General features: G+C 40.1%; 1 protein-coding gene across 1 annotated transcript in view; it reads left to right on the top strand.

The window, feature by feature from the left end:
* The first annotated feature begins 10,163 nt into the window (after positions 1-10,163).
* The window catches only part of LOC112612839 (zinc finger protein 737-like), a 15,401-nt gene continuing 10,876 nt past the window's right edge, over positions 10,164-14,688 (top strand). The window contains exon 1 of the mRNA XM_025367790.1: positions 10,164-10,278. Within this exon, the coding sequence (XP_025223575.1) occupies positions 10,167-10,278 (112 nt within the window). The 5' untranslated portion in view covers positions 10,164-10,166. The remainder of the gene's footprint in view (positions 10,279-14,688) is intronic.

Raw genomic sequence — 14,688 nt, 5'->3', positions numbered from 1 at the left:
AGGCACATTCCTCAGCCCCGGGCTCAACAGTACAAACACATCCCACCATATATCTCTCAACACAAACAGGCCCAGTACAAACACATCCCACCATATATCTCTCAACTTAAACAGGCCCAATACAAACACATCCCACCATATATCTCTCAACTCAAACAGGCCCAATACAAACACATCCCACCATATATCTCTCAACTTCCTGAGCCCAGTACAAACACCACCTGGAAAATCCCCGATAAGGACACAGCCGTTTGTAGTTTTACTGAAAGCACGGGAACCAATAGAAAAACTACTAAATGTATAACTTAAAATGTAAACCAATTGTAATGCTGTAACCAAAAGAATTCCCTTGTTCCTCTGTAACTTTACTATCCTATTTACCTCGGGCTATAAAAGGCAAGCACTCGCATTGTTCGGGGCCCTCTTGTATGCTGTGGAATGGAGGGACCAAGTTCGAACTTGCAGTAAAAGATCCTTGCCGCTTGGCTTTGACTCTGGACTCTGGTGGTCTTCTTTGGGGAACAAACGGTCTCGGCATAACATGATCTATTAGTGTCTGTGGGTTACTATAGTCTCTCACTATTATTGTGTCAGAATCTGAGTCTCTTCATAGCTAAGAACTTGCTTTATTCATGTGCATCTATGGATTTTTTTTTAATAACAGCTTTCTGTTTTCTGCTTTTTTTTTCCCCAAAGTCTTGCTCTTGTCACCCAGGCTAGAGTGTAATGGCATGATCTTGGCTCACTGCAACCTCTGCCTTCCGGGTTCAAGCGATTCTCCTGCCTCAGCCTCCCAAGTAGCTGGGATTACAGGTGCCCACCACCATGCCCGGCTAATTTTTGTTATTTTTATTAGAGATGGGGTTTCACCATGTTGGCCAGGCTGGTCTCAAACTCCTGACCTCATGATCCACCTCGGCCTCCCAAAGTACTGGGATTACAGACATGAGCCATCGCACCCAGCCTGCTTTTTTCTTAGTAAATATTCTTTGAAGTGCACACAGGATGCGGAAGGCTACTACTTAGATGCCTGTATCCCGTGTCTACTGATACTCAGATGTCCAAGCATTCAAGAACATGTCAAGAGACTTGACTGTTGCAGGAGCAAATGTAAATTAAAAATAAGAAGCTTTATCATCTTACCTGAAAATAAGAAAGGACATTTTGTTCATCTCTTTCTTTTCTTAAAGCATTTAGATTATATGTAGATATTTTTCTCTGCTTAAAGCATTTAGATTATATGTAGATATTTTTCTCTGCTTTTTGGAAATATATGTGAATTATGGTAACAGCTAAATAAACTTTATTTCATTCTTTTTGACTCAGGATTGTCTTTCTCTAGGACCTCAGAACCATTGCTTTGTTTTTGCTTTGGCAAAGGTTTTTTTTTTTTTTCACTTTTAGTCTTTTAAAGTAGACGTAGATTTATTTACATTAAAGCTCCTTTTAAGAGCACATGAAAGTTGAGCACAAAGGTGGGATTAAATTTAGCAATACATAATAATAAAGATTAAAAGATACAGAGTAAGTTCCTTTGAAGAAAACTGAGTAATTATCTAATATTTGCAATCTGAAGTACTTAAACTGCAAAAAGAAAAATAGTTTAGTGTATAAAAGAACAGTGGAGTCTGTAGTTGTACTTTGGTTTCTGTTTATTTCACAGCAATTAGCATTGTTATGTATAGTGTTGTAAAGAACTTGCATTCATATACATTAAACGGCATTTCCTATAGTAGTATAAATATAAAGACACAATATTTACATTGAACGAATTAGTCATTTTAATTATTGTATTTTATACTTCAAAATATAAAGTGTTTTAACTGAATTATGGTTACAGACAATTTTAAATTATTTATACTTAGATATTTACATCTAGTATCCAAAGAAAATTTACTATAAAATTGTTACGGTAGATTAATATCTAAAAGCATGATTTTATTGACTGTCATTTGACTAAATGTGAATGCTACTATTTCAGGAAAAATAAACATGATGGGAGATGTGACCACCTGAAAACAATAATGGCTCTTAAGTTAGCTATGTTGCAAGCTCTAATATATTTCACTATATAAACAAAGGTTCCAATTCTTCATCAAAAAGTGCTGGTGGAAATTGTCAGATGTATTTCAATATGGATCCCTCATTTAATGGCTAGATGAGAGAAACCTTATAAAATTCTGCTGAGAATATGCCCCCCGTTTTCATAATGCTCATGTTTGTCATGCTGAGAGTAGCTGTGTACTTGGGTGTTTAGAGAGAAATTCCTTTTAGGGGAATATTTTCTGGCGAACTTGATAAATCTTTTATCTAATCTGAATTTTTTCTAAAGAAGCATTTATTTTTCTCTCAATGTCATCTTACTCAGATGGAGAGCTGTTTTCCTCTCCATTGCTTTGGGTGTCTATTTCAGAAGCCCGATTAGTATCCCATGGTGTGTGTGAATGAGGTGGGCTGTCACAGTGAGAACTCTTGAAGCTGTCACTGTCCAGACTCATGCTGGAAATCCAGCAGTGTTTTTTCCATGTCACCACTATAAATGGAAACTGAGGCTGAAACACTGCTCCCATTTCCATTATTGTGAAGGTGCAGTTCTACCCAGGAGGCCTGCAGGCTCTCCTCCTCAGCTCAGGCTTCACTCTGATGTGGCACCGGAGTGCTGCTGTGGCATTGGGGTTCACCTAAAATGTGAGCTGCCAGCTGTGAGCCCTGTGCTCTGCCTCAGTGGTAGATAGGAATCAAGGAAGGACATGAGCCATCAGGAGAGGGCAAGCAGGGTGCTGTAGCCCAGTGCTCAGGGAGTAGAGAGCCACTGCTTTAAAATGTAAATAACCAAAAGATAGCACAATATTCAACCATTTCTGCAGGAGAGTGAGAGCCTGCCTTCAGAGCCTGCCTTCAGCAGACACCTGGCTTCAAGTTGCAAAATTACCTTCTGTCATGAAGATGTAAAAAGTTTATTTTGTCATTAAATATAACCAATTAGCATACACGGATGGCCTTCCCAATCTCCAGGTGAATTTAGGATGAACTATGTGTGATATGGTGCTGGAAATTCCTCTACTTGTGAACTAATTATAGCGGCCTTCCTTTTGTCTTTGCAGTCTCTTAAGCAGATTGACTGTGATGCTTGTCACATTCTGGTTTAATTGTGTAATAAAACAGTTTTTTTCTGTTCTTTCATTGTGGAGTTTCTCTGGGGCTGGAGAAAATTTCTTTTTAATTATAGTTCTGAAACACTGTCTAGAATTAACAGACATAATATAAAAATATAAGGTGCCAACAAAGCTTTACTCTAGAGAAACCTTTTCCTCTCAGGCTCTCCCAATCAACGCCCAATTGTGCTGCAAAGTGCATGCTGTCCCCTAAATATGCAGGCAGAATTGTGTCTCTGCCTATTTGGTATCTAGAGTCCTCTACAGTTATTTCTAGAGAGCTACACTAGATTTCTAAGCCGGGCGCGGTGGCTCACGCCTGTAATCCCCGCACTTTGGGAGGCCGAGACGGGCGGATCACGAGGTCAGGCGATCGAGATCATCCTGGCTGACACGGTGAATACTAAACTAAAATTTAGTATTTTGTACTAAAAATACAAAAAATGAGCCGGGCGTGGTGGCGGCGCCTGTAGTCCCAGCTACTGGGGAGGCTGAGGCAGGAGAATGGCGTGAACCCGGGAGGCGGAGCTTGCAGTGAGCCCAGATCGCGCCACTGCACTCCAGCCTGGGCGACAGAGTGAGACTCCGTCTCAAAAAAAAAAAAAAAAAAGAGAGCTACACTAGATTTCTATAAACTTCACAGGGCACCAATCAACCACTTTACCTCTTTCAATGACTCTTGTATCTTCAGATCTGAAACCGATTCGTAGACCAGGGGCCTCAGACACCCAATGAAAGTAACACGTGTGCATTGAGTAGATGTGTAGACTTGAGAGTCTCCACTTTCCACTTTATTCTGTTGGTAAAATGCCCACAAATGTGCAGGTAACACCTTCTGCTACTCCACCCATCCAGGACCTAAATCTGCAGCTCCAAATTCTGAATCTAGGTCTTGAAATTTGGGAACAAAGGAAAACTTTTATCTGAGGAATGCAAGTCCTTCGGACTCAGAGAGAGACAGTAAAATGAGAACACAATTATGTCTTTCTCCCCTCTTTGAACTTTGTATTTATCTACTGAAACTGTTCACTATTGCCATCAGTAGCTATAGTAGTGCCTAACTGAACACTATAACCCATACTCTAAACCCTAATGATGTATATCCAATCAATAATCAATGCTATTTCTTTTTTTTTTTTTTTTTTTTTTGAGACGGAGTCTGGCTCTGTAGCCCAGGCTAGAGTGCAGTGGCCGGATCTCAGCTCACTGCAAGCTCCGCCTCCCGGGTTCCCGCCATTCTCCGGCCTCAGCCTCCCGAGTAGCTGGGGCTACAGGCGCCCGCCAGCTCGCCAGGCTAGTTTTTTGTATTTCTTAGTAGAGACGGGGTTTCACCGTGTTAGCCAGGATGGTCTCAATCTCCTGACCTCGTGATCCACCCGTCTCGGCCTCCCAAAGTGCTGGGATTACAGGCTTGAGCCACCGCGCCCGGCCAATCAATGCTATTTCTATAAATAAATAATTACCGACAAACAGCTTTGTATCAGCCCACTCTATCCCTCTCTTTTTGCCTTTACAAATCTACTTGTAAGTGCTGCTAATCAAAGTGTAGATTCCAGGCAACTTGAAAGTGTCCTTCCAAGTTATAATCCTCAAGCTTTGCCCAAATAAATTCTCTACTTATATTCATGTTGCCTCAGCTTTTTCCTCTTAGGTAGACATATCATTTAGACTGTGCTAGAGCAGCCTCTGTGAGGGGATCTCTCCTTGTACTCTGCTTTCTGTAACACCCAAGGATGCCGAGCCGGGTTGATCCCACCTACAATTTGCAAGTAAGGTCTGGCCTCTGCCTGGGATTTACAAAAAAGGGACGGGCTTTAAATTGAGATTGTACAACAGGAGGCATTTTCTGCATGGTGAGATGTCAACATAGACATCTTGTAATCCCTCCGCCCTTTAAAAGTGTGGCTCTTTGAGCTTTTCAGATCCTGTCCAGTGACCTGCTGCTATTATGTGAGAGGCTTCTAGTGTAAATAGAATCTGATGGCAGAATCTATAAGTCTAAACAAGCATCTTAGGAGTGAGGGATCAAGGCCACAATGTATCCAGAGCCATAACCACAACTATACCTACCTATAAATGTGAAACTGGAGTATTCTTGTCTTTCTTCTTATCTAAGAGTTTGCTAATCACGACAGGTAATTCAGGTTCTGGAGCTCGTCCAGGGCAGTTTCATTTTCTATTTAGAATCAGCCTGAGTCTCTCTTTCCTGGCTCATCATTGGGCCATCAGCCCAGAGTCACTGGGAATCCTCTCGCAATCATGTAGGCATATTTGAGACATTTGAGGATGTTCAGAGCAGAACTGTGTTAGGCTGACAAGAGTGGTTGGTTAATTCTGCTTCTGTCTCAGTGTAAGAGAAATGAGTCATCCTGTGTTTGTTCCACCCCTCATACAAGAGATGTCTTTGGTTGGCACCCAGATGAGAGTTGCTGCAGTTTTCTAGTACTTGGGTGAAAAATGAGGAGGAGGTCTGGAACTCAAACAGACACACTAATTGCTTCCATTTCATATGGCCATTAGAAAAATAGATGAAGCAGTCATGGTCTCTACCATTTATGAACTTTTAGTCTAGACTAGCAACTGCATAAATGGTTGAATTAAGCATTATGTAATTGGTAGAATGAATAGATGTGTGAAGAAAGATTTTGGGCTTCTCTGGGGCCACGTTCTTCATATTGTGACTTCTGATGTCATCACCTGAAGGGATATTTATAGATGGAGACTTTTTATTGTTATTTCTATTTCTTTTACCTTGCTAAGAATACATATTTGTCTTCTAATAAAATTACCCTAGAAATCTGTAAGAAATTTGTTTAAATTGCTTATAATTTATGATGTTATAAAATTGAGGGTGCAGTTATGAAAATTATACAAACTCTGGGATTTAAGTTTCTCTTAGGTAAGCTTAGGAAAAACAGAACTGGAAGTACCTTCAATGGCGTAGAGAGCAGAATTCGATATAAGGTCCCCTCCCTGCCCTAATTCTGTTCAGATCACCCTTTTTGGAGGCCTTATTTAGATCTGTCCCCACTCTGGAGCCTTGCCTCATAGAACTGATTAGAAGAGATCAGAGGTTTGGCTGGTGAATTCTCTTTTTTTTTTTTTTTTCCTAGAGCTGGTGCTCATGCTTTCTTGAAACCCAAAAGCAGATAAATGAACAAAAGTATATTTTAGGGTCTTAATTTTTAAATTTTCCATTAAAACTGGTGCTTGCAGAGGCATTCCATTTAGTAACTTGTTTTCTATTCCTGCAGATCCAGTAGTTGCTAGACAGGTTACAAAAAATTAAACATAAAACAATAAAAATGTCTCAAAACTACACTAAATTCTTTCCTTATCCCTCTCATCAGTCTATATTTAGCTTTTATTCTATACAGTTTTTAAAGAAATTGATGACAAACAGAAGAAGAAATAAAAATGCCGGACCCTTTATCTAAATTTTGAGAATTATTAAATACTTAGTACCAGCTCCCTCGATGTTATGAGGATTAAATCCAATAGTGTGTTATTCCCAGCACAGTGCTCCGTAATTATTGCATTAGTACACGTTCACATGTTTATAAAATGCAGACTTCTGCAGATTTTACTGTTGTTTGTTCTGTAAACTTTAAAGAGCCAGTGAAGAATATGATCCTTCAGAATGGAGATGAGTTGTCTTCATTTGTCCTAGAAGTATTTGTGTTGTGAGAAGTGCTGAGTGTAAGCGACTCTGTCTTGTGCCTGCTTTCTCTAACTAATGCTAATCATGAACCCAGGGGAAGCAACATTATCACCGACAGGGAACTTGTTTAAAACACCCATTTTAAACCCCATCAAAACTATCAGAATTACAATACATAGAATGGGGCCAAAATTACCAAGTCATTTTTAAGCTCATTAAAGTTTGAGAGGCAATGCTTAGCTAAATGGTTATCAGCCCAGATTTCTTTCTTTCTTTTGTTTTCTGAAATGAAGTCTAGCTCTGTCTCCAGGCTGGAGTGCAGTGGCAAGATCTCGGCTCACTGCAATCTTCACCTCCCAAGTCGAAGCAATTCTCCTGCCTCGGCCTCCTGAGTAGCTGGGATTACAGGCACATGCTGCCATGCCCAGCTGATTTTTGTATTTTTAGTACAGACAGCGTTTCACCATGTTAACCAGGATGGTCTTGAAACTAGGCCTCACAAAACCTAAAAAGTTAGCACCAGGTGGCCCTAGATAGGGTCCCACCCTGCCTCGATAGGGTCCCACCCTGATAGGGTCCCACCCTGCCAATTCCGGGAAACAACCTCATGAGGTCCCACCCTGCCAATTCCAGGGGTCTCACCCTGCCTCAAAGTTCCCGGAATCAACAACTCCAGGAAAGAACCTCATAAGGTCCTGCTCTAACCAATTAAACCAAGACCCCTTGCTCAGGCTATAGCTAGACCCAATCATTTTACGCCTTAAGCTTTGTTTGAATTTCGCGCCATAAGCTGTGTTTGAACTTGTGTTTGCCTATATAAACAGCCTGTAACAAGCAGTCGGGGTCCCAGGGCCAACTTAGAGCTTGGGACCCTAGCGCGCTAGCAATAAATAACTCTCTGCTGTGAACCTCGTGTCGGTGATCCTTCACGGCGACCCCTGCCCAGGAGGGAATCGAGAGTTCGGTTCCAACAGTCTCGATCTCCTGACCTCGTGATCCGCCCACCTTGGCCTCCCAAAGTGCTGGGATTACAGACGTGAGCCACTGTGTCTGTCCTCAGCCCAGATTTCTAACTAGGATTACATGAAAAATTGGCAGAAATCTCTTTACTTGTGCCCTTTCCATGGATTTTGTTTATTCTGGGTGGAAGCATCCATGTCGTTTTAATGAAGTCCCTCATGTGACTCTAAGGTGAGGCCAGAATCAGGTATGATGGATTCAAGATACATTCATGAGAGTTAAGTTTCATCTTTGCACTAGAGGGTGGTTACAGGGCCTTTTTCTGTTTGGGTTTGGTAGGCACAGGGCAGTGTGGCCCATATTTCCATTACTGTAGCAGAAATTGTTGGTGTCTGTGGCAAGGGAGGGCACCTGAGGACAGAAAAAGAGAAATTTATTTATTAATTTAGAGATGGAGTCTCATTGTGTCGCCAGGCTAGAGTGTGGTGGCGCGATCTCAGCACACTGCAAACCTCTGCCTTCTGGGTTCAATCGTTTCTCCTGCCTCAGCCTCCTGAGTAGCTGGGACTACAGTTGTATGCCACCACACCCAGCTAATTTTTGTATTTTTAGTAGAGATGGAGTTTCACCATGTTGGCCAGGATGGTCTCGATCTCTTGACCTCGTGATCCACCCGCCTCGGCCTCCCGAAGTTCTGCGATTACATGTGTGAGCCACCATGCCTGGCTGGAAAGAGAAATTTTTATTTTTGCCCCCATGGAGCAGTTCATTGTTCCTGAATCCCTTCTGTTATAAAGGACCGAAATGGGTGGGATTTTTCTGCAGGTTTTGGTCCCTCTGCCTGTGGGTGTGGTACTAGCAGGTTAACAGGTGGTGCTGAAACCTTTAAAGGCATATTTTCAAGATGCAGGTGTAATTTGTCCAAAGAATCTCATCTGAGCAGGAATCCAGAGGAGGAAGATAAAGAGGAAAGAAAGGCTTTTCTTTTAGCTAAACGTGTCTCAGATCAAGAGCAGTGTCCACTTTGCCTCCTGGACTGCCATGCGCTTAGTACTTGCAAATCTTTACTTCTCTACTTTTGTGTTTTTCCTCCCTAATGAGTTTGTTTTAACTACTTTTAAAAATTCATATAATATCCAGGGATCTCTGCAAAATATTTCTTTCCTATATACCAAAGCCTTTTCTACATTCTCTATGTCTTGGTTTCGTATATGCCATGCAGAATTCTCCCCATGAATTTATAATCTGCAATATTAAAATTGTTCTCTTTGTGGTTGTGGACTGTGGGAAGGTGTGGATACTCAAGATTTCTCTTGAGAAAAATTGGGGGTTCTTGGTAAAAATGGAGAAGATGTAATGTTGAGATTCCATCTGTGCTCTCCATTAGCTCTATGCAAAACAAGATTTAAAAAAATGCTTATTTAAACAGGATGGCATTTATCACCCAGAAAGTTATAAAAAAAATTAGAAGATACATGCTGTATAGGGTACTAAAGAAAGACTACTTAATATCAGTATTAAAAGTTACAGAACATGGAAGATCTCTGTATCTTGAACTTTGCATAAAACTGATGTTTCTGTATGGTGACAATGTTTCAGTAGTGATGCTGTGTCCTGTGTGTATCAGCACATTATAAAAATTTATCCTTGTGCACTTTATATTAATGATTCACTTCATTAAAGAGCTCTCTGACAGATTTTTTTTTTTTTACTATAGAGTTAATTATTTTTCTCTTTATTATTAAGTATCTTTATGCAGCTGACATGCATAAATAATCATATTTAATCTGGAAGCTTCCCTTCTTTCTTAGGTTTTCTTTGCATATGTTTGTGTTTGGAAAATGAAAGCTCTCATCTTTGCTTACAGGCCAGAAAAACTGGGAAAAACACAGGCTCTTTTACTTGATGTTTGACAAAATCTTTTTGGGGCAAAAACATTGGCATTAATGATGAGCAACTCAGACTTTATTGCAGATCTTCTGAAAAAATATCTGCATTAAAAAGATATCAAGTGTACTGTATAACATTAAAATTTAAGAGGTACTTTCTAACTTAGCATGTCTTTTTGATCTGAAAAATACACACACCTCATTCTTTAGAATGTAAATGTAGCACTCAAAAATGTACGTTTGTGTTTATGCCCTTGATTTTATACTTTGTTATCCAGAAAAACAGCATCTATACGCTGATGTTGTGGATCCTATGCCACTCTATTTTCTCAGAATATTTCTGTGTTGAAATTCATTTTATTGGACAATTTTAGTCAGTCCTATAAGTCAGAACCAGTTCTCTTTACTCTCACATTTCACCTTGAGTCAAATTAAAAATTCTGCCCGTGGCCACTTGGTAAATACGTGTGTTTGTATGTTTTTCAGCCATCATTGACATTTATGGATGTGGCCATAGAATTCTCTCTGGAGGAGTGGCAATGCCTGGACACTGCACAGCAGAATTTATATAGAAATGTGATGTTAGAGAACTACAGAAACCTGGTCTTCCTGGGTGAGAATAACTTCAATACACCATTTCTAATATATCCTAAAGATTTTATTTCTGCCGGGCGCGGTGGCTCAAGCCTGTAATCCCAGCACTTTGGGAGGCTGAGACGGGCGGATCACAAGGTCAGGAGATCGAGACCATCCTGGCTAACACGGTGAAACCCCGTCTCTACTAAAAAATACAAAAAACTAGCCGGGCGCAGTGGCGGGCGCCTGTAGTCCCAGCTACTCGGGAGGCTGAGGCCGGAGAATGGCGTGAACCCGGGAGGCGGAGCTTGCAGTGAGCTGAGATCCGGCCACTGCACTCCAGCCTGGGCGGCGGAGCGAGACTCGGTCTCACAAAAAAAAAAAAAAAAAAAAAAAAAAAAAAAAAAGATTTTATTTCTGTTCTTTGTAGATTGTTTTTTGGTAAAGTATGCTTTGCATAAATGAGTTTCAGATCCTCATTTTCAAGAAAATATTGCTGATTTATCCATGTAGAAGACAATTTCTTCAGGATGTTTTATTTTGACATTAACTTTCCACATTCCTGAGCTAATCTGCATTCTTAGCTCTGGATTAGTGTTAATTCCAGAAATTCAGTGGCCTAAAATATTGTTTCCCACACTTTAAAATCTAATTGCCACCATCAATTTCTGATTCAGTAGTTCTGGGTAGTGAAATTAAGTACCTACAAATTAAAAATGTTTTCTAAATAGTTAGAAGTTTCTGTTATAAATTAGTATTTTGGGATTAATTTACTAGAATATTCTATTACATCCTCTTTATTGTACACATTACTAAGTTGGTAATTACAGAATATGGGCAAGATTAATATTATTTACTTTTAATAAAACAGGTATTGTTGCCTCTAAGCCAGACCTAATTACCTGTCTGGAAAAAGAAAAAGAGCCCTGGAATATGAAGCAACATGAGATAGTGGATGAACCCCCAGGTAGGTGAGAGTGAACACAACAAACAACACAGATGAGAGGTCCCAAGGTCAAAGAGAAAGCCAGTCTTTAAAACGTAATTTGGGGAAGCTGTGTTTCAAAACAAATAATTTCTATAAAGCTGGGTTGTTTTTAAAATTTTCCACTCATTTCGGGGCATCTTCCATCTTATGCTTTTGAATTCTCTATGGATTCTGCTTTCCCCTCATTGATCTTTTTTCAAGCTTACAGTGAGAGCCGAAGTCCTCTTCGTGGCATATAAGAGACTGCACAATCTGACTAGTTTTCCATTGTTTGGAAGATACACAAATATCTGCATAATTTTGAGGAACTCTATGTTAAACTACTTTTTAAGTTTTCTTTTTGCATTATATCTGAAAGGTGTGAGTCGTGGTATCTGTTCTTTTTTTGTTGTTCTTAATTTTTCTGCACATTCCATCCTGTTTTTAAAACTATAGTCTTGAAATATAGTTTGACATTTTAAAGTATGATGTTTCTCTGCTTTGTTCTTTTTCCTCAAGATTGCTTTGGCTATTCAAAGTTTATTGTAGTTTTATGTACATTTTAGAATCGTGTTTTTCATTACTGTGAAAAAACTACCACTTAAGTTTTGATTGGGAGTTTATTGAATCTATAGATCACTTTGAATAATATGGCATTTTAACAATATTCTTTCAATCCATAGATATAAAATGTTTTTAAATTTATTTGTCCTTTCTAATTTCTTTCATTGATGTATCTTTAATTGTAAAGATTTTTTACATCCTTGGATAAATTTGTTTTCAGAAATTTACTATCTTAATGCTATTGTAAATAAGATTGTTTTCTTTTTCTCTATTTTATCAGATAATTTGTTTTAATGTATGGAACCATAACTTGTATGTTAATTTTATATTTTGCTAATTTACTGAGTGCATTTATTAATTTAGACAGGTTTTTTTTTTTTTTTTTTTTTTTGAGACGGAGTCTCGCTGTGTCGCCCAGGCTGGAGTGCAGTGGCGCGATCTCGGCTCACTGCAAGCTCCGCCTCCCGGGTTCACGCCATTCTCCCGCCTCAGCCTCCGAGTAGCTGGGACTACAGGCGCCCGCCACCACGCCCGGCTAGTTTTTGTATTTTTAGTAGAGACGGGGTTTCACCATGTTAGCCAGGATGGTCTCGATCTCCTGACCTCGTGATCCACCCGCCTCGGCCTCCCAAAGTGCTGGGATTACAGGCTTGAGCCACCGCGCCCGGCCCTAGACAGGTTTTAATGTACTGTTTATGGTTTTTGTTTTTGAGAATAAGTCTCGCTGTGTCACCCAGGCTGGAGTACAGTGGTGTGATCTTGGCTTAGTGCAACCTCCACTTCCCGGGTTCAAGCAATTCTCCTGCCTCAGCCTCCTGAGTAGCTGGGATTACAGGCGTGTACCACCACGCCCAGCTAATTTTTGTATTTTTAGTAGAGACAGTGTTTCACCATGTTGGCCAGGCTGGTCTTAAACTCCTGACCTCAAATGATCCACCTGCCTCGGCATCCCAAAGTGCTGGGATTATAGGCATGAGCCATCGCACCCGGCCTTGTTTATGGTTTTTAAAATATGAGATCATATGATCTACAAACAGCAACTTTTTACTTTTTTTGTCTTCAATTTTAATGACTTCATCATTGAAATATTTATCATTTTTTTGACTTTCTTCTGCCATATACTTGCAGTGCAATGTTAAAATAGAAGCATTGACAAGGGGCACAATATAATGTTACATTGGTGTCTGTAAATTTGAAGAAGCAACCACCTCTTTGAGTTTTTATAAACTGGTTTCAGGAGGTAAAGATCTTTCGTTGGGTCCCAGGGTGATGGGATGTCTTCTGGGTTTGTAGTAGAGAGGGGTTTAGCTTCGTCACAAGGCTGCTGGGTCTGCACTTGGGTCCACCTTTAGTTGGTTTGTTATAGAGGCTTGTGTAGTTGTAATTCCCATTTTATTTTTGGACAGACTGAATATCCTTCAGGATTTTGCACTGCAGGGCAGACGGTAGGACAGATTTTTGCAGTTGGGTCTGCATATGGTAGGTCTTACATTGGGATGCAGATGAATATGGCTTTCACTGAGTACCAGAGAGCATTTCCTCAGGTCATTGTGTGAATATCTATCTAAGCAGAACTGGCCATGAACTGTGGCTCAGAGAGCTGGAACTGAGTCATTGAACTGCTTCAGGGACCACAACACAGTAAAGACCACCGTCTGCAGGCCTGTTGCGTGGTTGTAAATGAGTGTCTTCTTCCAGACCTCTGGAAGAAGAGGACCTCTCCCAGATTGTGGCTGGTAAAAGTTTGGGATGATTACAGAGTAAGTAGAATTCTCAGTGCGACCAAATTAGGTGAGCGATTTTCTGGTCCGTAGCCAAGAACGGGGGTCTTGTAGTTTGCCACCGGAATGAGGGTCTGCCTTCTGAAGAGAAACATTCCTCAATTTTGAGCTATAGCAGAGTTTCACAGCTCCCTCACTGGATGGTAAAGCTCTCTCAAAGGTATTCATTTTGGAGATGGGGTGTTGCTACATAACCCAGGCTTGTCTTGAAATCCTAGCCTGAAGCAATTCTCCAACCTTAATGTACCGTGTAGCTGTCATTACAGGTTCGAGCCATGAGGCCTGGTTCTCTCATAAAAGCTTTTTTGTCAGGGATGGTTGAGAAATTTTCTTGCTGTTGGAGGGATAAGAAAATAGGGCAACTGTTATTTCTCCATCTTACTGATTTCACTCTCCCTATATGTTTTTACTTTGTATTTTCTATTCCAAATTTGTCTGTGATTTTGGATTCAGACATTTAGGACAATATGCTAGAATGTATATGTTATGTTTGAAGTAAATTAGATAATTAGTAGGCACTCCATGTTTACTAAAATAGTTACCTATAAATTTAAGTTTCCTGAAGGCAAAAAAAGAATTATAGGATTCGTACCCACTTTCTTTAACCTATATCTAAATACTAATTTATTTCCAAATATTTATTATATATATCAGAGGCTCTAACCCTATTTTGCGTGTGTGTGTGTGCGTATATATATATAAAAATGTAAGACTATTTACTTTTAAAGTTGGATTACAACAGCTTCATTTTGTGTAAGAATAGCATATATTTAAAACATAAAAATCAACTCTAGTTTCTTTTAAATGCTTATTTATTAAAAAGTTTCTTGGCCAGGCGCAGTGGCTCACTCCTGTCATCCTACCACTTTGGGAGGCCAAGGCGGGTAGATCACGAGGTCAAGAGATTGAGACCATCCTGGCCAACATGGTGAAACCCTGTCTCTACTAAAAATACAAAAAGTAGCTGGACGTGGTGGTGCACACCTGTAGTCCTAGCTTCTTGGGAGGCTGAGGCAGGAGAATCACTTGAACCCGGGAGGCAAAAGTTGCAGTGAGCTGAGATCACAACACTACACTCCAGCCTGGTGACAGAGCGAGACTCTGTCTCAAAAAAAAAAAAAAAAAAAAAAAAAAA

This window comes from Theropithecus gelada, chromosome 19 (assembly GCF_003255815.1).
Source record: "Theropithecus gelada isolate Dixy chromosome 19, Tgel_1.0, whole genome shotgun sequence".
Lineage (NCBI taxonomy): Eukaryota > Metazoa > Chordata > Mammalia > Primates > Cercopithecidae > Theropithecus > Theropithecus gelada.
The sequence above is the reverse complement of the archived record's forward strand: the minus strand, read 5'-3'. Positions and strand labels throughout refer to the sequence as shown.